Source organism: Microtus oregoni, unplaced genomic scaffold (assembly GCF_018167655.1).
Source record: "Microtus oregoni isolate MIOR12 unplaced genomic scaffold, Mior012 000116F_ref0000321, whole genome shotgun sequence".
Classification (NCBI taxonomy): domain Eukaryota; kingdom Metazoa; phylum Chordata; class Mammalia; order Rodentia; family Cricetidae; genus Microtus; species Microtus oregoni.
The window spans coordinates 53,989-77,652 of record NW_024544745.1 but is presented as its reverse complement, the minus strand read 5'-3'; the positions used below and the strand labels follow the sequence as shown (position 1 = coordinate 77,652).

The 23,664-nt window shown below is 40.7% G+C and overlaps 1 protein-coding gene across 2 annotated transcripts in view; it reads right to left on the bottom strand.

Moving 5' to 3' along the window:
• Positions 1–7,322: 7,322 nt before the first annotated feature.
• LOC121444027 (angiomotin) overlaps positions 7,323–23,664 on the bottom strand; it is a 62,290-nt gene continuing 45,948 nt past the window's right edge. The window contains exons 9-14 of one of the 2 annotated variants that reach the window (XM_041645756.1): positions 22,645–22,835; positions 14,321–14,443; positions 13,335–13,567; positions 11,944–12,221; positions 11,406–11,615; positions 7,323–11,069 (exon numbers count right to left, since the gene is read on the bottom strand). In XM_041645756.1, the coding sequence (XP_041501690.1) occupies positions 11,427–11,615; positions 11,944–12,221; positions 13,335–13,567; positions 14,321–14,443; positions 22,645–22,835 (1,014 nt within the window). In that variant the 3' untranslated portion in view covers positions 7,323–11,069; positions 11,406–11,426. Of the gene's footprint in view, positions 11,070–11,405; positions 12,222–13,334; positions 13,568–14,320; positions 14,444–22,644; positions 22,836–23,664 lie in introns of both variants that reach the window. The other variant, XM_041645755.1, reaches the window with a different exon arrangement.

Sequence of the window (23,664 nt, the reverse complement as noted above, 5' to 3'; positions counted from 1 at the left end):
AACAAAGACACCCCCACTTGGAGCTTGTTTTCTTCTTGGCAAAACTGGCCTCTGGGCAAGGAACTGCCCATGAATCCACCACTGACAAAATGCACCGTGTCCAGACAGGACATGCATGATACAAGAAAAAAAAACTGTCAAATCTTGCCAAGACAGGGTACGATGGTTTTGAGAAATTTCCTGCCTCTGAAAATGGTCTGTCAGTTACTCTAGGCCTTAGCCAAAGTTGATTGCTCCAACGTTGCAAATGAGGCTTTGGGTGATTGCCCAAGTAGCCAGGTGTCTCTGTCATTTGTGGCATATTTTGGAAGTTGCCTAAATTGCACTTCCTGCTTACTCAAGTAATATTATTTCCCTTCTCAGGTCTTTGATAGGGTTAAAGTCTTGATAGTTGTAGTTATTTTCCTCTCATGATTTGGCCAAGTTATTTATAATACAAGACTTAAACTCTTTAGGTAAGAATAATTATTGAAACATTTATCACATGTTTCTTGCTTGATATTGTTTGTGCTGGTTGGAATTCTAATTTTTATACCTGATATTTGCTCTTATTGTATATAATTTTATAGCAAGCTTAAAACTTTCTTATTTAAACAAAAGGGGGAGGTGCTGCAGGGATTCCTACATTAAGTTACCTGTCCACTTGAGCATGGCCTCTTTACTATATATGCTACTGTGAAGCATGTGTCTGGCCTCTTTGCTGGCTTCTAGATTCAGTTGCTGTTCCCTGTTTGAGGAGAGGACTGTAATCTGTGAGTGTACCCCTAAATAAATAATCCTCTATTGTACTCAGTTCTGAGCTAGTGTGGGATTACTTTTAAGCATCTGTCTTCATATTTGTATAAATTTTATCTGTTTATGTATTAGTTAAAATTCAAGCCAAAAAATTATAGACTCTAAGTCAGTTTGGCTACAAAGAAAATCTGGTTGTAAGGCAAGACCCTGTCTCAAAACAAGCAACACTGAAAATTAATATCAGAAAAACAAAATGATAATATAAAATATCAAATAATTCATGAATTTTGAACACAAGAAAAATAATATACAGTATGTGATAATAATTCTGGTGGAATAAGAATCCAATTTTTTTATACTTGTTCTTTTCAAACTTTGGGTAAATGTTTTTGCTTTGGGATGCCCTATTTATATTTATTTATATTATAACAATAAGCAGCTTTAGGAGTTTTAAGCATGGAATGGTATTATATAAACTTTGCTGATGAACAGTAACTAGAAAAGTGAACAAGTGTGGCTATGGCACATCAGTAAATAGGTTATTGCAGTAGTCCAAACTAAAAGGTTCTTAGAAGAATTGGAACTAAATTGATTTAATTTTAGCTTTATTTTGATTGGATCAGGAACAGACTGGACAAGCAACAAGGGAGAGAAGTTTGTCAAGCATTATTGAATATTTGGTATGTGGTGAATATTGAAATTTGGGGGTATGAATAAATATATTGACAGTTCAGGCAATTGAACCTGAAGTACAGATCAGGTAGGTAATGGCTGAGAACCTGGAAATAAATGGAGGAAACTGGGGCCTTAAGGACTCTCCAAGGTCAATGGACACATAGGAGAATTCTGAACTAGAAAATGTGTGATGGCTAGAGGGTAGGTGTTGGCAGATATGGTGTCCAGTATGGAGCAGTGGTGATAGGCTGCTCTGGGTTGGCCATAAGCAGAATATGCTAAAGTGGAGCTGATATGGCAGTTAGTGGAGATGAAGATGCTAGGGAAATGACAGGATGCTGCTTAAATCATTTCGGAGCGAAGATGTAATTGTCACCCAGGGACCGAGATCACTTGTGATACTAACCAAATCAATAGCTATAAACAAGGAATGCTGAACCGGATGTCAGGAACATTATGAGCGGAAGATAGCTTAGTATCTATATTGTAAACCCTTTGAATAAAATATCCTGTATTTTGAAATGTGGGTCATCAGAGAATGAACACCCATGTTTTTTTTAAAAAATGTAAAGATATACTTACTTATTTTATATGTTTGAATGTTTGGTCTGCACAAATGTCTAAGCATTATGTGTGTGCCTGGTGCCCCCACAGTTCAGAAGTCACTGGATCCAGAACTGGAGTTACAGATAGTTGTGTGCCATTATGTAGATGCTGAGGAACAAACCCAGACCCTTCACAAGAATAACAAGCACTCTCAAACACCAAGGCATCTCTCCAGCAATCTCTACTGTTTTTGAGAACAGAGGTTTTAGGTTAAGGAAGATGTTGAAATTAAATGAAAGAGCTTTGTATATGCCAAAGCAAGAATATTGTCAATTTTATGCAGTGGTTTATAAATTTTTGTTTCATGTAGAAGGTGGGGAGTTTATTAATTAATTTTATTTTTATTGCTAAAATTTCTTATTTATGAGTTTTATTTATGGAAAAGTACTATGGTGTGTGGGATGTGTTTCAAAGGTAATAAATGCAAAGTAGGTGAATAAGGGCCATTTGTGAATTAAGACTGGCCTTGTGTTTATAATCATTAGTGCCCAGTAATGCATTCCCCCCACCACGAGTGCCCTGGCTATTCTATTTTTGCACTGGATTTTTCTTAAATAAAAGTCAAAGAAATCACTTCTTCATATATTTACTGCCACATCTAGTACAGCTTCAGGGACAGACCCAAATGGGGTGGAAAAGGAATGAGAAAAAGACAAACACACAGACATACCAGACAGAAATCTGTCAGCAGCTGGGCTCTCTGCTTGAGAAAGCACAGAACCCTAATTAAGTAGAGTCAAACAGAGAAGAATTATTGCATCTGGCTAAACATCAAGGAGGGTTATTACATACAGAAAAAAAGAAAGCAGGGTTTATGCTATACAATTTGATGAAGTTTGATGACTTACCTAATCTCAGTAAGTAAGTCCCCTACATAGGGTAGCAGTCATTGGACAATTACATCTGGTGGCTATGGTGGACATTTTCTGCACACACTCTCAATATCTGCACATGGACCAGAAGGGAAAGATTTTTCATTTCCCTCTGGGTCCGAGGCTAGGGTCCTTGACATGGCCATACCCATGCCAAAAATGCATACTGACACAGGATCTCACACTCATGACTCTCTCTACTTCCCACATCTATTGCTTCTCCCTTTGAGTGGCTCTCATACCATTTTCTCATAAGGTACAGAGGAACTAATTGGAACTAATTATTTATTCCCATTTTACCGATAGGCTCTTCTTATCCTATCAAAAAAATGTATATCCATGGGTAAATATCTGTTTATTGGCACAGTGCTCTGTTGACTTCCACACTAGTACTGTCTACCACCTAACTGGAATTTGAAGTTTTTTCACACAGATGTTCAATAGTCAGAGCAATTTTCTAAGACCTTTGTCTTTAGAAACAGCCACCTGACATCTTTTTGCTCACACTGATCCTCTCGCCTGGAATGTTTTCTAGACTTCCCTGCTGTCTGGTTAATGCCTAGTTTCCCTCAAGTTGTCCCAATAACCATCCCTTCCTTTACACTAGGAATTTTGACACAATGAATGAATTTTAACTGTGTGCTTGTGTGTGTGTGTGTGTGTGTGTGTGTGTGTGTGTGTGTGTGTCATTTCCTTAATTTCCTAGAATCATGGACTTAAAATTGTCTATTCTAGTTTTTTTTTTCAAAAATGCCAACATCACGAAAGTATGTACTCAGGAAATTACATGTACTTAATTTAGAAGTAACTGGTAAATGGCAATACATGGGTAGCACAATCGATGCTTTTGGTCATTTGGTGTATCTAAGAGTGCATACTTGGTAATGTGATATGCAATGCTGAAGTTGAAAGGAACATTTTCTGGAGGAGGTACTGAGTAGGTCCTATCATTGAGGATGCTCCCCTCAAATACCAGGTGATTACCAATCCATGCATAAAATGTTCTATAATAGAGTTTGAGGTCAGGGATGGTAATGGCATTACCATCCCTGACTTCAAACTCTATTACAGAGCTACAGTGATGAAAACAGTGTGGTACTGGCATAAAAACAGAGAAGACGACCAATGGAATCGTATAGAAGACCTGAATTTCAACCCACAAACCTATGAACATCTCATTTTTGATAAAGGAGCCAAAAGTATACAATGGAAGAAAGAAAGCATCTTTAACAAATATTACTGGCATAACTGGATGTCAACCTGTAGAAGAATGAAAATAGACCCATATCTATCACCATGCACAAAACTCAAGTCCAAATGGATTAAAGACCTCAATATCAGCCCGAACACACTGAACCTGATAGAAGAGAAAGTGGGAAGTACCCTACAGGAGATGGGCACAGGAGATCGCTTCCTATGTGTAACCCCAACAGCACAGACTTTAAGGGCAACATTGAATAAATGGGACCTACTAAAACTGAGAAGCTTCTGTAAAGCAAAGGACACTGTCACCAAGACAAAAAGGCAACCTACTGACTGGGAGAAGATCTTCACCAACCCCGCAACAGACAAAGGTCTGATCTCCAAAATATATAGAGAACTCAGGAAACTAGACTTTAAAATGCTAATTAACCCAATTAAAAAATGGGGCACTGAACTGAACAGAGAATTCTCAGCAGAGGAAGTTCAAATGGCCAAAAGACACTTAAGGTCATGCTCAACCTCCTTAGCGATCAGGGAAATGCAAATCAAAACAACTTTGAGATATCATCTTACACCTGTCAGAATGGCTAAAATAAAAAACTCCAATGATAGCCTTTGCTGGAGAGGCTGTGGAGGAAGGGGTACCCTCATCCATTGCTGGTGGGAATGCAATCTTGTGCAACCACTTTGGAAATCGGTGTTTCGGTTTCTCAGGAAATTCGGGATCAACCTACCCCTGGACCCAGCAATACCACTCCTGGGAATATACCCAAGAGATGCCCGATCATATGACAAGAACATTTGTTCAACTATGTTCATAGCAGTATTATTTGTAATAGCCAGAACCTGGAAACAACCGAGATGCCCTTCAAAGGAAGAATGGATGAAGAAAGTATGGAATATATACACACTAGAGTACTAGGCTGCGGTAAAAAACAATGACTTCTCAAATTTTGCATGCAAATGGATGGAAATAGAAAACACTATCCTGAGTGAGGTAACCCAGACCCAAAAAGATGAATATGGGATGTACTCACTCATAATTGGTTTCTAGCCATAAACAAGGGTCACGGAGTCTACAATTGGTGATCCCAAAGAAGCTAAGTAAGAAGGTGAACCAAAGGAAAAACATATAGTTGTCCTATTGGCTATGGGAAGTAGACAAAATGGCCGGGGAGAAAATTGAGATCTTGGGGGTGGGGTGGGATGGTGGTAAGGGGAGATGGGGAGAGTAAAGGGAGAAGGGGAGAATGGGGGGAACTTGGGGAAAAAGGAGGATGGGGATAAAGGAAGGTTGGATAGGGGAGCACGGAAGCACAATTCTTAGTTAAGGGAGCCACCTTAGAGTTGGCAAGAGACTTGAACCTAGAGTGGCTCCCAGATGGCCAAGCCAAGGTCCCCAGTTAGTTCCTTGGGCAGCTGAGGATAGGGAACCTGAAATGACCCTATCCTATAGCAATACTGACGAATATTTTGCATATCATAGAACCTTCATCTGGTGATGGATGGAGATAGAGACAGAGACCCATACTGGAGCACTGGACTGAGCTCCCAAGGTCCCAATGAGGAGCAGATGGAGGGAGAACATGAGCAAAGAAGTCGGGACCACGAGGGGTGCACCCACCCATTGAGACAGTGGAGCTGATCTATTGGGAGCTCACCAAGGCCAGCTGGACTGTGACTGAAAAAGCATGGGATAAAACTGGACTCTCTGAGCATGGCGAACAATGAGGGCTGATGAGAAGCCAAGGACAATGGCACAGGGTTTTGAACCTACGTAATGTGCTGGCTTTGTGGGAGCCTAGCCAGTTTGGATGTTCACCTTCCTAGAAATGGATGGAGAGGGGAGGACCTAGGACTTACCACAGGGCAGGGAACCCTGACTGCTCTTTGGACTGGAGAGGGATGGGGAGAGGAGTGGGGAGAGGGGGAGAAGGGTGGGAGGAGGGGGAGGGAAATGGGAGGCTGGGAGGAGGTGGAAACTTGTTTTTTTCTCCTTTTCTCAATAAACAAATGGAAAAAAAATAAAATGTTCTAAGATCAAAGAATTTGCATTAATTTTTTTCCAAAGCAAGCGAACAAACGTATGAGCAAATAAACCAAACTTCTTGCAGAGGAAGATGGCAGCAGGAGAGGTGGGAAAAGGGATTTCTGTTCTCAGGAGGTAATGCCAAAGGGTGTGAAAAACAGGTAGACATCAAATTGATACATCAAATACTACCTAGAAATGCTCCTACATATGTGATATCATATGTTTTAAATGGGCTTTTGAATAGACAACCATTTAAAAACCAGTAAGGAGATATTTCTGAAAGCTCTGGTTGCCAAAGCTTCATAAGATCCTTTTATTACCATCTTTTTGTTTTGTGCTGAAAAAGAGTGGCCTGTTTCCATCCATAGTTGTCAACTAACTCATCATAAATATGGAGGGGAATCAAGTGCCAAGTAATATTTAGAGGTTTATAAATTCTGTGTCCCTGATCCATCTCATTTGTAACATCAACAAAAACAGGTCACTTCAAAGTACTTGTGGATCCTTTCTTCTGCAGTTAGGTTCCAAACTCACTACTAAACATGAAACACAGAAGACTGTATAAGGGCGGCTTATTATTTTTAGTGATGACCCAACTGATGTGGCTTTTGCCCTTATTGATTTGTTTTTACTATTTAAACACATATATGACTAGGTGTTTTCATCAAATCCCCCTTCACTCCCTCCTTTCCAATATGCCCCATACTGCCCCACCACTTTTCCCTCCCTGTTTAATATGCTCTTGTTTAAACCCACTGACTCCTCTCAGTGTCGACAGTATGTGCATGGGTGTTATTTGCCTTTATAACAAGCTTTCTCAACCAAAATGGTTGAATTGGCACAACTACTATTGCTACAAAAGGAATCCCAAAGTGTGTGCATATGGTGTTTCCAAAATGCTAACCTCCAAATAATTATTGGCTTTGGATTGTCATCATTTTATCCCCCAGAACCAGGAAACAAAAAGGTACAAAACTTTTTTACTATATATTGTATTTGTAAATAAAAAGACTGACCAGCACACGCTGCCTGATATGTTATCTGGAGACTTTTTAATCACTTCCTATTCATTGCACAAATGCAAATTCTGTTGCTGGTGCAAGACAATTTCACTGTGTACTGAATTGAAAGTAATTATTAAGCACATAAAGCCTATATCCAGTAAACACCAAAGCATTTTCCACACAGTGCTTCATTTTCAAACAGCTAACTTTATTGTCAGTGAAAAGATAGGCACAAAGTGGATTTAACCTGCTTAACTTTATTTGATCTACCTCTCATGATTACAGAAAAGAATCACAACCACTATGAGACCACATATATTAAATCAAAAGTAATTCTTATCAAACCATCTGCCAACCCCATCTAGCCATTTTATTAAACACATGCCATTGATAACAAAGTAGGTCAGAAGGAGGTTTGAACGCTTCGTGTAACCTGCCCTTGCTACCAGAAGAAAATGTCCATGTTTCCAACCTTTCTCCTACTGTCAATGGTGGCACTTGAAAGAAGAGTTTCTAAAGATTGCGGCAGGCAAAAATTGGTAACAATGAACTCACAGCCAATACCTCCCTTTGAAAGTATTTCCTTGGAAAAAGAAACACATTTTTCTGTAACATATTCCATGTATAAATGAGCATTTAAGACAATAGATTGTACGGCTAACAGACATGAGCATTTATTAAAGTTAGCACATACATGTATACTTTAAGACGCCACATTATTTAGATTCTTCATAAAAAGTAGCTTGGGAATCAGTTTGTCAGAGCCACTGAACAGTGCAAAAGGAAGAAGAGAACAGGACAGGTATCTTGCTATATTTCCTGTCACAGATCATGGCAGATGCTTCAAGTTTCTACCGCCCCGTCACCCTGCAGCTCAAAGGCAACACTGAAATGAAAACCTACATTAAGACAACAGTCACAATACATGACTTTCAAAGGAAGTTCAAGCTGAGTTTACTTCCTCAACAATGTTAACAGTTTTGTATCAAGTATAGTTCAATCAAATGAAATTCTGCTGGACATGGGACATTGCAGGTAACAAATGAATAATAAGATCCTCATAGACCACCAGACAGTAAAAGTTAAGACAACAAATGCCCCCTCTTCTTCTAGGGTGCCAGGAAAATGCATACATTTTACTGTAAATAGGAGCAAGTCGAAGAAGAGGCTCCAAATGCTACATCCACATAAATGGGAAGAGGTGGCTAATTTGAGATTTTCCCATATAACTGAATTTTTAAACTGATACCTAGTAGAAATTTTCTCAAGAGGTGGAGCCTGTATGGTCCATAAACAGACTATACCAACACAGTTTTCTTCCGTTTCTTAGACGTACACTGTCCTTCTAGCAAATCGCCTGGGCCTGAATACTGAGCAGGACTGCCTCTAGTGTGGTAGGCCAGAAAGGTTCTGGAAAGTTCCAAATAGTACTTCTGCAAGGACTTCCTTCTTTCCCCAAACACATGATTTTAAAGAGATAGCTGTCATACAGTGAAGAAGGTACCATATCTGTCACTTCACAGAATATGACTGGAATCATGGCTCCCAGAGTCAGCCCAAATTCTAGCAATGTGTTGTCATCAGGAGAGGACATGAAAAGTTTTTTATTTTCATTCATTAGCTTGGGCAGAAAGTCGTTTTCCTCGTGCTTGCTGCCTGATTCTTCTACTGTCTCAAGTTTTTTCCCCTTGCAACAGAAAAATGGTGTGAATGAGCATTATTCACAGGACTGCACTTTCATGTTTCTATTTGGCCTTCACTCTTTAACTGAGGACTGATGGACTGGATGACCATTTCGTTATTAATAATGTGAAAAACTAGTTAATAGTTGTTGCATTTCCTTCACACATACACACACACACACACACACACACACACACACACACACACACAAATAAATCCTTTGGAAGGTAATTAGGAACCACACAAGAATACAGGTAAATAGAGCAATCTTATACTCACAGAGCAATACATAAAATGACCCCAAACACATGATTTTATAAGGAAAAACAGTTGAGTTGATGTCTTAGGGATGCATTTCATGTAGCTCAATGATGAAATGGGATGAGAAAAAGAACAGTTCCATACAAGGCACTCCAGCAGAGACAAGACGAGAAATCACCCCAAACAATCTAGTCAAACCAAGAAGATTTTCATAAAGTAGGCATACCCTAGACTAGGAATATGCCTTTTCTTCAAAACAGGCTCTTTTTTAATAGATAATCATTTCCCAAAATAGGCATGTAATTGGCAGAGCAGACAGATATACTGTGTGATCTTGAAAAAGTCACTGAACTTCTCCAAGTCTCAGATTCCTCATCACTAAAGTTAGAATGTAGAGCTACATTGCTAGATAAAGTTCCTTCCCATCACTAAAGTCCATGGCATAATATATAGACTACCCTTCTATCAATCTGATTTCTAACTTAACATATCACTAAACCTCTACCCCTTATACTTAATAGTCCCCCTCCCCTTACCCTCCCTATACCCCTGAAAACAGACCTTAATGATACTATCTGAAGTTATATCACCTTATGAAGGGCAGAGACTAAGGACAAGGACCTGCGGCAACTGACACCTTCTGTGTCCTTAGAGGCAGCCCTATGATAAGGCTCCCTGTTTGGTCCCGCCCATGTATACATTCCCAGCTGCTTCCCAAGGGGTTTCCAAGATGGAGTCACAGGCAGTAAGAAGAGGTAGTTGAGGAGATTGCTGCAATCAACCTCTCTCCTGACTGCAGCCCGGCACTTTGGACTTCTTACGTTATTTCCATGGAGGTGACAGTTGCATGTGCCTTTGAAGACACATGCTAATTTGGAAAAACAAAACTGAAATAGTTCAAAGTATTAGCCAGAAATTCAACACATTCAACCTGTCCAAAAAAGATGTTTCCTCATTTTGTAAAGTATTGGCAAACAAAGACTGGGGAACCAGTCAGTGAATCTGCCTTGTGGAAGAAATAAAGGCTACGTCAGTCAACTGGTCAAATTTAAGGTGACGGAGCCATGTTCATGACTATATCTTGACCACAAAAGTCTGCATGCAGCATCTCATGATGCCCTCCTTTGAAGCTGCTAACATCAGACCCCCCATGAGAGAGGAAGTCATGCATCACTCTGTTCATTTACTCTCCTACCATCTGAAAGCAATATATTAATTATCCAAATGCATAAATTATTCCAGAGTATATATATGAATGGATGAACCTCCAGGAGGGAACCAAAAGAATCCACTTCCAAAGCACCATTGAAATGAAGATAAATACCATCAGTATGAAGGGGCAGGGTAACTGGCAACTGGGAGAGAAAATTGGTCCAGTTCCCTTCTTAACCCCAATACTCTCTTCCTTTTCTCCAGCTTCCAAAGCTCCTAAAACACTTTCTTTTCTCAGCTTAAAGAAAGACCTTTCTTTGGCTGTTGTCTAGGTAGTCACTAGACAAAGCAGCAAATCTTCAAATTCTCTCCAGATTTCCACTTCTGAACTACGTGTTACAAACTGCCTTCCACACATGCTGTATTCTTCAATGAAAAATGACCTCAAATTGGGAAATGTCAAAACAAATTGAAGCATCTGAAATCAATGGACATTGCTACCAGTTAAGAGTCCATGATTTAGATCAATGCCAGCAATTAGTTCTAGAGCACATTCTGCTTAACCTATCATCTTGAGGTACTCCCTATGGAATTCTCATGGTATTAAGTACTACAAGAGTCCAATAAAAAGTCCCTTTAAAAAATCATCCCCACCTCCCAACCCCATCATCACCCCAGATTAAACAAACAAAAGGGAAAAACGATTAAAAGAACTCTTGCTGATAACTTCAGCTCTTGAGTATGCTGTTTAGATGAGATATTCCACCATCTCTGCATCAGGTTCTTGACTCAGGATCTGAATGGGTGCTTTTCTTTCCAGAGTGCTGGAGTGGAAAACAGGCCCATCTAAATGGAAATGAGAGGGTAGAAAATAATTAGAGACAACGAAAAAAAAAAAAAAAAAGAAGAGCTTTCACCGAACAACGCAAAGAACCATCACAAAACAAATTTCTAAGTGTGACTTGCCACTAGGTACACCGGCATCATTTACTTTACTGGTAAAATGGCCACTCGTGACCATTTTTATTTTAATGAATGAGAGAAAGCATTTCCAGAAGCTCTTTTTGTCTCTTCTCTGACCAACCCCCATTAGATCATGAAACATTCAACTCTGTCAAAATGGCAGGCACCAACTAATAGATCTACATCTGAGAACAAAACCAGAAGATAAATTGGAATTACCTGGCTTGTCTGGGTTGCACATCAGATTTGGTGTGGACAATCGGCGTGGTCCACAGCTGGTACCTGGACTTGCAGGACCCTCAGCCTGAACCAAAGCTGGAGTTGGAGTCGGAGCTGGAGTAGGAACTGCAGTCGGAGCTGGAGTTGATGCCTGAGTCGGAGTCGGAGCAGAAGCCTGAGGCGTTGCTGGAGCCGGAATCGGAGCGGGAGCTGGAACCGGAGCCGAAGCAGCTGGAGCAACCTGAACAGCAGTAGCAGCAGCAGCAGCAACAGCTGCTGCTGCAGTAGCTGCAGTAGCGACAGTAGCAGCAGAAGGAGCGGGAGAAACAGTAGCAGAAGTAAGAGATGAAGCAGCTGGAATCTGAGCAGCAACAGCTGGAGAGACAGGAGCAGCCGGAGAGACAGGAGCGGCTGGAGAAACAGGTGCAGCTGGAGAGGCAGCAGCAGCAAGAGCAGCAGCATTTGCTGGAGATGGGGCAGTGGCAACAGCAGCAGCTGGAGCAGCAGCAGCAGCAACAGCAACTGGAGCAGCAGCTACCATGATAGTGGTGTTGGTGGCAGCTGTGGCAGTGTTGGTGGCAGCACTTGCAGTGATGGCAGCAGCAGGGGCGGCAGCAGCAGCAACTGGAACAGCAACCGGAACAGAGATGGGAGTAACAGCTGCGGTTTTGGTTGGTTCAGATCCACGTTCTGTTTGGGTGCTGCAGTCGCGACTGCCTGTCTTCGAGTGAGCCGAGAGCAGGGGAGTCGAAGGAGGCACAGGTGAAGGTGTGGATGGGACAGACTCAGCACGATAGTCTCCACCCAGAAGAATGCCTACAGATGAAGCGAGGGACCAGAGAAAAGTAGGTGATTCCTATCCAGACACGGATTAACTATTCACCCTTGTCGGAGTTCAGGAAAAGAAAATATATGACATTTTTCTTTGAAAACTATTTGTTTTTACTTCTTGTGAACCTCTGGGATGCTACATTTCCCACCATAACTAAAGGTTGGTTTTGGACTTAGAGGATCCCTTCTTGTCTTCGTCATCAAAGTCTCAACACAACATATTAAACCTGTGTGTGTCCTTGGTAGCTGATCAATTTTCTCCCCATTGGTGATTGTGGCAGAGCAACTCATCAGAGTTCCATTCTCTTCCAGTAATATTAATGCCCCATATTACCAGAGAGCTGAAAATAACCCAGGAATATGGGGAATGTGTACGGATACCCACGAGGGTGCTTTTCATTGTGTAAACTACAGTGCCAACCATGACAATGGCTCCCAGAATGCTTACTCAAACTAAAGGATACTGCAAGAGTCAGAGAACCAGAAAAGGCAATAAAAACAACAAAAGATTTGAGATATATATTTGTTTGCTTCTTCGGGGTCAAAAAAAAATGTCTCAGTATCTATGGGACTCCGAGGCTTTAATTAGAGGGGATGAAACAGACAGGAATTGAACATAAAAGCACATTCTATTCTCATGTTGGAACAGTCCGTTAACAAAAGCTGCCACCTGACCCCATTAGCTTAAAGAGAACTTTGGGTCCCCTTTCTGTAAGAAAGGAAGGAACACAGCAATGCTGTAATTTTGAATTTTGCCTGAGATGAAAGCCATTTCAGTTTTGAACAAAGTTGCCATGTGGCAAAAGCCAAATCTGAATTTTTTCTTTTTTACATAAAATTCAAGTTGTCTTCCTTCCCATCTGCAAGGAACTCAGGATCCTCATTTTTCTTTTCAGGCTTTGGCCTCAGTTAATATTCTCGGCAAGAGACTTCAGAGTTCCTGGGCATGTAGCTTGTTCTATCAGGGGCAAAAGTAACCCTGAATTCTTCTCTCTAGAACCTGAACCATTGTCTCTTCCCCTTGCTGTGTGTAGCACAGGCGAGGCACTTTCTAAGTACATCACTGTGCACTTCCCTGTTTGCTTTCATTTTCATTACCTAGGCTCCCCTTCCAGTTTTTATCATCTCGCTTCTCCTCCATGATGGGAGTACCAGTCAGGGTAGAGGAGTGGGCAAGCAGGCCTGATCCAGCATTGGAGATGGACATCAGAGACTTTGCTGGCCTCATGGACGACAGCTGCTCTGTCTTACTTGGCTCTTTCCTGGAGCGCTGCTGCAGCACTTTGATCATAGCATCCTTTTCAATAATCTGGGCATGGAGCGTCTTAATCCTGAAAGGCGAGAGAAAGTACATACAGAAACACGGTTGCTACCTCTGTGCTCTGATCTCACTGCCTAAGTGGATTTGCATACCTATCATCTTTTCTACTAAGTGTTGTCGGAGTTGGAAGGAAGGGTCAGGACATTAGCGCTTTAAAGACAAAAATAACACATTCCATGGATGGCTAAGGAGATGCAAGAGAACATATAAGAACTTCTGCTGCACATCAGAAAACCAAAGTCAAATATCAGCAAACAGAAAGGCTATAGATCTATGATGTTGCTCTTTGCTGAAGGAGCTCTTCCATACTAACAGTACATTCAGTGAGAAAATGGAGCATTCTACTAATAATACATGATCTTCAGGTAAAATGTAAATGACACTAAAAAAGTCACTGGATGCTGAATTTCTCTCAGTGTGAACAGATGTTTTGTTGAGAAATCGGCTCTATTATAGAATTGAGCTGTAGTGTTATGAAGAACACCTCAGAGTAGGAATGTCAAAAATCAGATCTAGCAGAATGCAAATGAAAACAATTACAAAATCCAGGGGAAAGCAATCCTACTTGGAATTGCATAATTGAATGTTCATTATAATGGCCATCACATCAAACCTTAGGTAATCGATTAGCAGGAGTGAAAGGGGGAGGGGACAACACAATCTAGTTCATCACTTATGAATAAACTTTCTTGTCCTTCTCTATTGATCTAGCTGGTCTCAACTTCAACTTCTCAATCCATCTGGGTCCACATCCAGATTTTACCTTCCTTCCATGTCCATGCAACGCTTATTGGCCATCAGGATTTCTTCCTCTTCCTTCTGGATGCGGGCCTCTAAGGCTGTGTCATAGCTGGTGTTAGGAGAGTGGCTAATGACCATTGTGTCTCTGTGGAGGAAAATGGGCAGTGATGATGATGAACAGGCCTCAGAATGAATAGATGTCATTCTCTATCCTAAGTCAGTGGACGTTTTGCTGAAAGGCTTTAAACTGAACTGACTCTCAATAGGAACGGTTGGTTTCTGAGGGACTTACTGGAAGCAGCTTTCAGCAAGAAAGATTTCACGCTAGCAGACACTGGCATGGACATGGCTGCCGAAGTGGGGGTTTGGTTAAATATGTATACACTGGCTATATGGAACTGGATAAGCACGTTTCCCCCAATTTTCTAGCAGCCGTCTCATTCAGCATTTTAGGTCCCCAAAGAGCAAGAGGAATCAGCACACTTTCCACTATTCTCCTAACAGTCACAGAGTGGAAAAGTTAAACTTTGGAAGAAATTGGGGGGTTGTTGGGGAGCATTTGTGACAGTTGAGTAGCATTTACATATAGGGGTAAGAAACAACAGACACAGTTTGGGCACAGGAACTAACAAACGGGGCCTTTGATTCGGTGCTATTTGGTTCTTTATCTAATCTACATCGGAACTATTCTATCATGGAATGCATGAACTTCTACCAACTAAGCAACTGTCCTCTTGCCAGAGCCACAGCTGGGCAAGGGGTCATCAGGTTCCACCTGAAATTGTCTCATTCCATTAATTCATAGACTATTATTGAGAAGAAACATGTGTGCATAGGAGAGAATGGCAGAGGAAGAGATGGGGAGGGGAAGAGAGACATAGGACAGAGAACTAGAGATGAGGACTAAGGTAAAGAGATGGGTATTATGATTGAGGGAAGACATATGGGATTACAAAGATTAACAGGACATCGGGACAATAGACTGAAGAATGATGAACTGGCCCTGCTTCACCGTACTCCTCCCATATCTTAGGTATATTATCTGCTGGAAGCTAGATAGCTATATTTTCTTGGCATTAAGATTATGACGAGTACATGTTGGGTACAATATAATAACAGAGGAGTCAATAGGTAGTAAGTTAACGTCCAGCTTGGGGAAGTTCGGGAGGCCTCTGCAAAAGCCACTGCTGTCCCAAAGCCTAGAGCTCACTTGCAGAGTTGACACCATTCACTGGAATTGGCAAGAAGGAGAGATACAGTTGCTCTCATCATTTGGCAAATTCAAGCTATTTTAACATCCCCAAATTCTATATTCCTTCAGTGCAATTCACTTGTTCACAATCTCACTGGATTGTCTGAGAGAAACCAGCACTACGTACTTGATATCAAGGCTTTTACTATAGACAGGCCTAGGATCACATCTAAACTTCCGCAAATACTCTGCCACTAACAAACTTTCGGATCTCCAAAAGTCAGTTACATATTTTTTGCTTATTCTTCCTCATATGCAAAAAGGCAACAGAAATGACATTTCCTTCTACTTCATGTAAAACAAAAGTATTCAGGTAAAAACATATACCATCAGGCACAATAAATGTACTCAACAATGTTTTTTTTTTAATATTGAGAAGAGCAGAAGTAGAAAGAGAATAAGAAAAAGTGGGTATTGTGACTTTAAGCCATTCTACCCCTTGGTGTAATCCTGGAGCCCATTCCTGACCTAACAGAGTGCCAAGGGAAACTGAAGGCTAACACTTTAGAGCCAAGCCTCCTGAAAAGTGTGTGGTGTCTACAGACACTGGGGGCTTGAACGTCCAGTTTGTCACTGGGGGAAATAGTGCTGGCTTACTGCCACTTTCATTGCATAAAAGACCAGTTTGGGTACACAGAGACTGGCTGGCTAATTGATATGGACACTGTGAACTCCTCAGGAATGGAGCCTGAAAATGTGGGGCACTTAGTGAATTCCGACAGGGCTGCCAGTACAGCCCGCAGCATCAATCTTCCTTGTAAAAGACCAGAGCTATGAAGCCAATGGCTCTGCAAATGCAACCTAGCACAGCGTTTGAAGGAACAACTTCCAGTACTCTCCGATTGCCCTCCAGAATATCAGAAGATACTTACTGCAGTATGAAAACAGTATGCACAACACAGGCATCAGAACCAGATATACCATCATCTCAAAGTCTCAAATAAAAGGATGTTTGTCAATATCCCCCAAATTATCTCTCTTCTTCTTTTCTCTCATATCATAATCCAAACTTTAGTACTTTTGAGATTGTCACTCATGATTTCCTAATTAAAATACTTTTTTTTTCCAAGATAGGGTTTCTCTATGTGTAGCCTCTGCTGTTCTGGAAGTCGCTCTGTAGAGGACAGCAATCCACCCACCTCTGTCTCCTGAGTACTAGTATTAAAGGTGTGGGCCACCACAGCCCGGTCCTATTTAAAATACTTAGTGGACATTTAAACTTCAAGTATGATGATTCATACCTATAATCCTAGCCCTTTGGGATGCTGAGGCAAAGAGATCACTCCAAGACCAGCTCTATATAACAAGTTTTAGGCCAGGCAAGGTCACATAGTGAGACCCCCATCTCAAAAGATCAAAAATAGTTTCTTAAAATCAGACACTAGCTATAAAGTAAAGGATATTGAGCCTATAGTTCATGATCCTAGAGAAGCTAAATAACAAAGTAAACCCTAAGGGAAAAAAATGGATCCACCTGAAAATGGGAAATAGATGAGATCGTCTGACAAAATTGGGAATATGGGGTGGGGGAGAAGGGAGGGCAGAAGAGGAAGGGGAGGGTAGAGAAGAACTTGAGGGAACAGGATAGTTGACATGGGGGAAGGACAGAGATGAGAGCAAGGAAAAAGATATTTTGATTAAGGGAGCTATTATGAGGCTAGCAAGAACCCTGGCACTAGAGAAATTCCCAGGAATTCACAAGGATACCCCAGATAAGACCCTAAGCAATAGAGGAGATGGTGCCCAAATTGGCCTTGCTCTGTAGTCAGACTGATTAATATCTTAAATATCACCATAGAATCTTCATCCAGGAACTGATGGAAACAGAGGCAGAGACCCGCAGCAGAGCACTGGGCTGAGCTCCCAACGTCCAGGTGAAGAGTGGAAGGAGTGAGAATATGAGCAAAAGGTCAAGATCCTGATGGGGACACCCACTGAAACAGTCTGCCTGAGCTAACTGGATCTCACAAACTCCAGCCAGACAGGTAAAGAACCGACACAGGTCCAAGCATTGGTCTAAACTAGTCCATCTGAATGTGGGTGACAGTTGTATGGCTGGGACAGACTGCAGGGCCACTGGAAGTGGCATCAGGATTTACCCCTACTGCTTGTACTGACCTTTTGGAAACCTATTCTCTTTGGATGGATAACTTGCTCAGCCTAGTTATAGTAGGGAGCGCCTTGGACCTTCCCCAAAGCAATGTGCCTTACCCTCTCTGAGGAGTGGATGGGGGTGGGGTAAGGGGGTAGGTGGAGATTGGAGGAGGGGAGAGAGTGGGAACTGGAATTGGTATGTAAAATGAGAAAAGATAGCTTGTTTTCTTTTTATAAAAAATAGAAATTTTAAAAATTCAGTAAATACAAAAATTATTTTTAAAAAATAAATCAATAAATATGCTTCGTATTTTCCTCTGGGTAGTATTCTGCTGCTTATTTAATAAAAGAATGTTACCATAAGTGGAACATTGTGGGAGGCCAGAGAAGAGAAACATGTGGAAATGATTAGTCCCTGGCTGCAGGAAACTTGCAAGGGAAGACAAAAGATAAATAATTAACCACTACAGGAATGAGTTTGGACTTTAGTCTAATAGGCACTGAAAATTGCTAGAGCTTTTTCTGGAGAAGGAAAGGACCTGTGCTAGGCTTTAGGACAATAGTATTGTCTGTTGCGGAAATGTGATGGTTGGACCAGAAGAGAGAGGTACTTGAATCAAGAGACCAGTAAGGAAGGTGATTGAAGTAATCCCATCAGGCGATAATGAAAACACAAACCATAACATAGAAGGGGAAATAGGAACAGTCTGTAGGAGGTGGATGTGATTGAACTTGGGAGACCATGTCAATGAGATAGCATTACGGAGATGAAAGAATAAATGAGAATTACATTTGTAATTCAAATCATGGACTACTGTTGGTTGTCATAGGAAAACAAAGAGAGTTTTTGGAAAGTGTTGATGACTTTAGATTTCAGAGCTATTGATGTGCATTTGCCTTGAGAATGGCCATAAGACAAGATCCAGTAAGTTACTGAAGATTTTCAATTTAATTTCAGAGATGTCAGAACAACTATTACATCATTTTTCTTATTTCAGAGAAGTCATGGTAGAAAACCAGCTAACTATAACAGAATACAGACTGAGAAGCAAAATATAGAAGCTGAGAAAAGCCATGTGTAGTATGTCTTCTTCCTGAGCTCTCTTTACTTCCTCCTTTTCTGAATATTCCAAGTACAGTTAATAACCCAATTCAGTAAATCCAACATAACAGGATAATTCATGGTTGATGGGTTGTTATCGTATTATCTTTTTTTTTTGCTGCTCTTCAGGCATAAATTCACCATTTATGAGCTTGAACTCAAAATCTGTATTGCCAAATCTGGTCTTCAGGGAATGCACAAGAACTTCTTGGTAGGGATTTCCATTTATCATATTAAGCACCTAGATTCTCTAGAGACACATTAACTCCGAGGCAGGGAATAATGGTGCAATTATTCATAATGCTTCCAGGTGCCTCGGTAATAGCCTCAATTAATACTTTCTTTATTGAACAGCTAATGATACCGAGTTCCCCACATCTCAGAGACCGGTAAAGTGAGAAAATGTTGATTTAAATCCTGACTTTTGTGCCCTTTTGTTTAGATATAGAGATGCTATAATTCCTCTGGGCCTGAGAAAAGAACGCATGATAGCACCTAAGGAGAAGCAACAAATTTAAAGTCCTCAGAAGAGCACTGCCTATTTTTGACCAATAAAAGATATTTTCTAATATCCTTTGGATAAAAAATTATTAAATGTAAAAACCTATTTTATTTTATACATTGTCTTGTAAAGCCTAGGCTGGCTGTGAACTCATAGACTTTCTCCCTGGCCCTCTTGTGTACTGGTGTTGTGCTGCCACCACCTTAGGTACTTATTTTAAATAAGAAAAAATTAAATTACCTTTCTAGAGAAGCCATGAGCCTTTCTTTCTCCCCCTCTTTCCTTCCTTTTCACTGAATACATTTACCTATGTACACTACTGCTCAGGATCACCATCTACTCCTGGACACTTCTAGTCCACTATTTTCAGTTTTCAACAATTTCCCCTTGACAAAAGGTTAGTCAGAATCAAAGTACTATAAGGGGTATAAACAGATCACCCTAGTATGCTTTCCAACCCAAGAAAATAAATTCTTTTTACTCTTACATTACAATTTGCATTTCATTATAACTACAGGTCCCCAATTGGAAATAATCCAAATAGCCATCATCAGGTGGATGGATAAATAATCTATGCTATATCCATTGCACGGCACATTACACAAATAAAAAGGCATGGGCTATTAATACATTCATCGACTGGGAAGGCTCAAAATAATTATGCTGAGCACAAGAAGTAAAACAAAAAGTGTAAACACAATACGACTCCTTTTATATTGATACTCTAGGAAAGGAGTTAGTAATTCTATGACAAGAACCAGATGACTCATTGTCTAGGGAGGAAGACATCAAGTTTAAGGGACACAAGGTCATGTGAGAATGTGTCTCCTATTTTGATTTTGGTAGAAGCTCCACTGTTGTATTCATTTTCCAAAATTCAAATCATACACTTGAAGTTGATTAATTTATTACTGTGTTGACTAACATTTTAGCTGAAAAAATACTCTGTCATTTCTGCTATTGACATCATTCAAATAGGGTGACTGAATTGTGACACATGTTGCTTACCTGTGAGCTACCTGTCATAGACCTGTGAAGTTTAGAATATTTTAAATTGAGATGCTGATAGAATATGCAGACACCAGGCAGTGTCTCAAAATGTACTACTAATTAAATTTGTCAATATAAGTTACACATTAAGAAAAAACCCCTCTCCACCTCCTTCCCTTCCTTCCTTCTTTGTCCCTTCCCATTTTTCTTCTTTCCTTTCTTAATTAAATTTTGAGCACTTTTCATATGCAGCCAGTATTCCAGGCATTTACAAACTGCATAGAATATATATATATAGCTTTCCACGATAGAAAGTGATCACAGGACAGACTCTTCATGTCTACCTTTAGGCTGGTTGGTGGGAGGGTAACAAATAGAGAAGGAATGCGAAGAGATTTGGGCAAGGTAGATAGAAAAGCCTATAAGTTAACATATAACGTTTTCTGGCTGTTTCTCCCCAAATTCGTCATCGAATGAAAAATGAAGAAGAGGGAACGACTTTGCATAGCAAAGTAGAACGATCCTGTCTTTGGAAATACAGCACAGAAGGACTTGGGGGAATCATCTAGTGTAACTCATTGATGTCACAGCACTTTCAGTACAATCTCCCTCTCGTTCTCTCCTGTTGTCTGGATGAGTTATAAACATTCCAGATTTGGAACGTTTGCTGCTGGTAGAAGGTGTTCCTACTAGCTAGGAACACTGAGAACAGACTGGGTTTTAGAATATTAAATGATAATCATACATATTTTGCTGAATCCAGTGGTTACCTGAACACTTACCACCTAGTAATATAAAGCAATTCAATTTAAAACAAATATAACTCATAGAAGCCAACATATTTTGCATATAGGTCTGTAAAGGAATTCTCTCACTACATAGTGCCTTCAAGACAGGAAAGTAGGAGTGAGCGTTCTGTCTTAATATAATGACCCCTCCTGCCAAGCATCTTTCTAGCTATCCTGTACTTTGCCCTGGAGACCATTCTGTAGTCAGCCCCAAGATACTGCCTTCAAACATTTTCTCATGCCCTGCACCATCACGAGCTATATCATCCCAAGGCATCTGTATAAAGCTGACAATGTTCCCCTGCATCTATCTCCCTGGCTCACCATTACTAGGTTTTCAGCATCCGTCTTTCACAAATAGCTCTGAACAAATGCTGCACTTCTTTGGGAGCTACTTGGTAATCCGACACTACATTCTGCTTCAAATCTGCCCCCAAGCCTTGTGACCATCTTCTGACACAGCTGGAGTTTCCTTGGCCACCACTATGACATTGGCTTTGACTGAGCATGCTTTTCTCAGGAGACAAAGCCAGGGAAGCTTCGGCTCACGAAGACCTCAAGATTAAGCCAAAGACAGCTTCAGTCCATCAAAGGCATAAGGTTATCTGGAAACAGGATGATCACATGGAGGAAGAAAGAAGTGCTCGTGGAGAATCACGAGCAGGTTGAAAACGTGCCAGGCACATGATCCACTGCGCACCCTGATCACTGCCCAATGTCTAGCAAGTGCTGGACTCTTCTGATGTACCATGTTTGGAAGAATGTAAAAAAAACCCTGCTGATTTTATTAACGTTCTGGAGGAAGCCTGTTTGGGTGCAATACACTCTACACCATTTTCAAAACTCAACTCTATGCTGCTCAAGCTCTGTCCATTATTACAACCTAAGCCATCACCAGATAATAATTGGGTTGTTTCTTTCCCAGCTAATAGTAATGAAGATTAGCAACATAGTGAAACTATTGAAGAGCAATTGATTCCTAAAAAGTTAATCATTTTTTTAAAATAATATACAAAGAAGGTACCTAAGAAACCAGAAATAACATTTTTTTTTTGCCATTTTTTTCTCTGGTACCAGACAGAATGAGACTCCTTGTATGTGATGAGTTCAGGAATACAAAGAATGTGGTCTTCAAATATAGACCTTCTCAAAGGGCAGTGATGGACTCATATTCGCCACATCCCCAGGAAGAGCCAGAGCTATCAAATAGCAGCAGCTACTCCCAAGTGACATTTGCTTTCCAAGTGGAATTTCTCAGGAGGGGATTTCACTTTGGTGCTGAGACTAAACAGCATGTACACCTGGCTAATAGGGGCAACGTGTCCAAATACTTAGCCAAGCCCACCTGAAATGCTCCAGCTCACTAAGGCCAACTCAACTATGATTCCAAAATGCCCATAGAGTAAACATTTTTAAGTCCTTTAACCTCTGTCCTCAAAGCCATCCAGTCCTTGTATAATTGAAAGAAAGAAAATATATTTGAGAGAAACTGGGGCGGGGGGGGGGGGGGTTGGGGAAAGAGTATGGAAGGAGACTAAAGACCGGGAAATCTCTGCATGAATTACCATTCCTGGTTTTCCCATCCTCTTAATTAGGGGTCCTTCTACCCACTGCTTACCTCTGCGCAGCCACAGTTGCAGCAGCATCCAGAGCAAAATGTCTCATCACATTCTCTTCCAAGTACTTCTGCTCCCATTTTGTCATATCTGCTTCCAGGGCAAGAATTCTCTCCTCCTTTTCACGAAGGAGCTCCATCAGTGCAGCAGCATTGTATTCTGAAGCATTGGCAGGCTGCGAGTTGCCCTGGCGCTGTGGAAGGAGACAGCAGGACCCTTTGAATTAGTGAAACAACAACCACAGTGTCCAACGTCCATTTGAACATCATTTATGATTTACTTATTTATATCTCTTTACTTAATAGTGAAGACTTTCTAAGATAAGATCTCACTCTGTAGCCTTGGCTGGCCTTAAACTCAGGAACCCCCCTGACAAAGTTCTCCTACGAAATCCAATTTTAAGAGTTTTTATTTTATAAGGACAAGTTTACCTAAGGTATTGTGTTCGTCTGTCTACCTGTTTGCATAGTGGTACAGATCTAACTTAGATTTACACATACCAGGCAAGCACTCTATCATGGAGCCTTCTTTCCAGGCTTCAAACAACCTGAGGTTCCTCTTTCTGTGCTGTGAGCACCGGTAAGGTGTTCTATCACTAAGTTAATCCCAACCTCGAGCTTGAATACTGATTCAAAACAAGGAAGGAGAATTTAGATCTCCACAGGACATGGACTTGCAATATGAACCTCCCTTGATCAGAAAAGGAATCTACCTTATCAATTGCCATGTTGTTAAGAAATTAGATTAATGAAATAAAAACAACATAAGAAATTAGATTAATGAAAAAAAACAGCAACCTTCACTTGACAATAAAGGGCAAGGGTAATGAAAAAAAATTAAACCTATGATTTGATTCTAAAACTGTTCCTAATTTATGAGATCTTTGGTGAGTTGTACAATATTTTATGGGGAGAGGGGGGACTTGATTTTTTTCCTCCTCTAAATCAATAAGTAGTATGACCAGAAGATGTCTAAGGAGCACTTCCAGCTAGACGTGGTAGTGCATACCTGCACAGACTGGG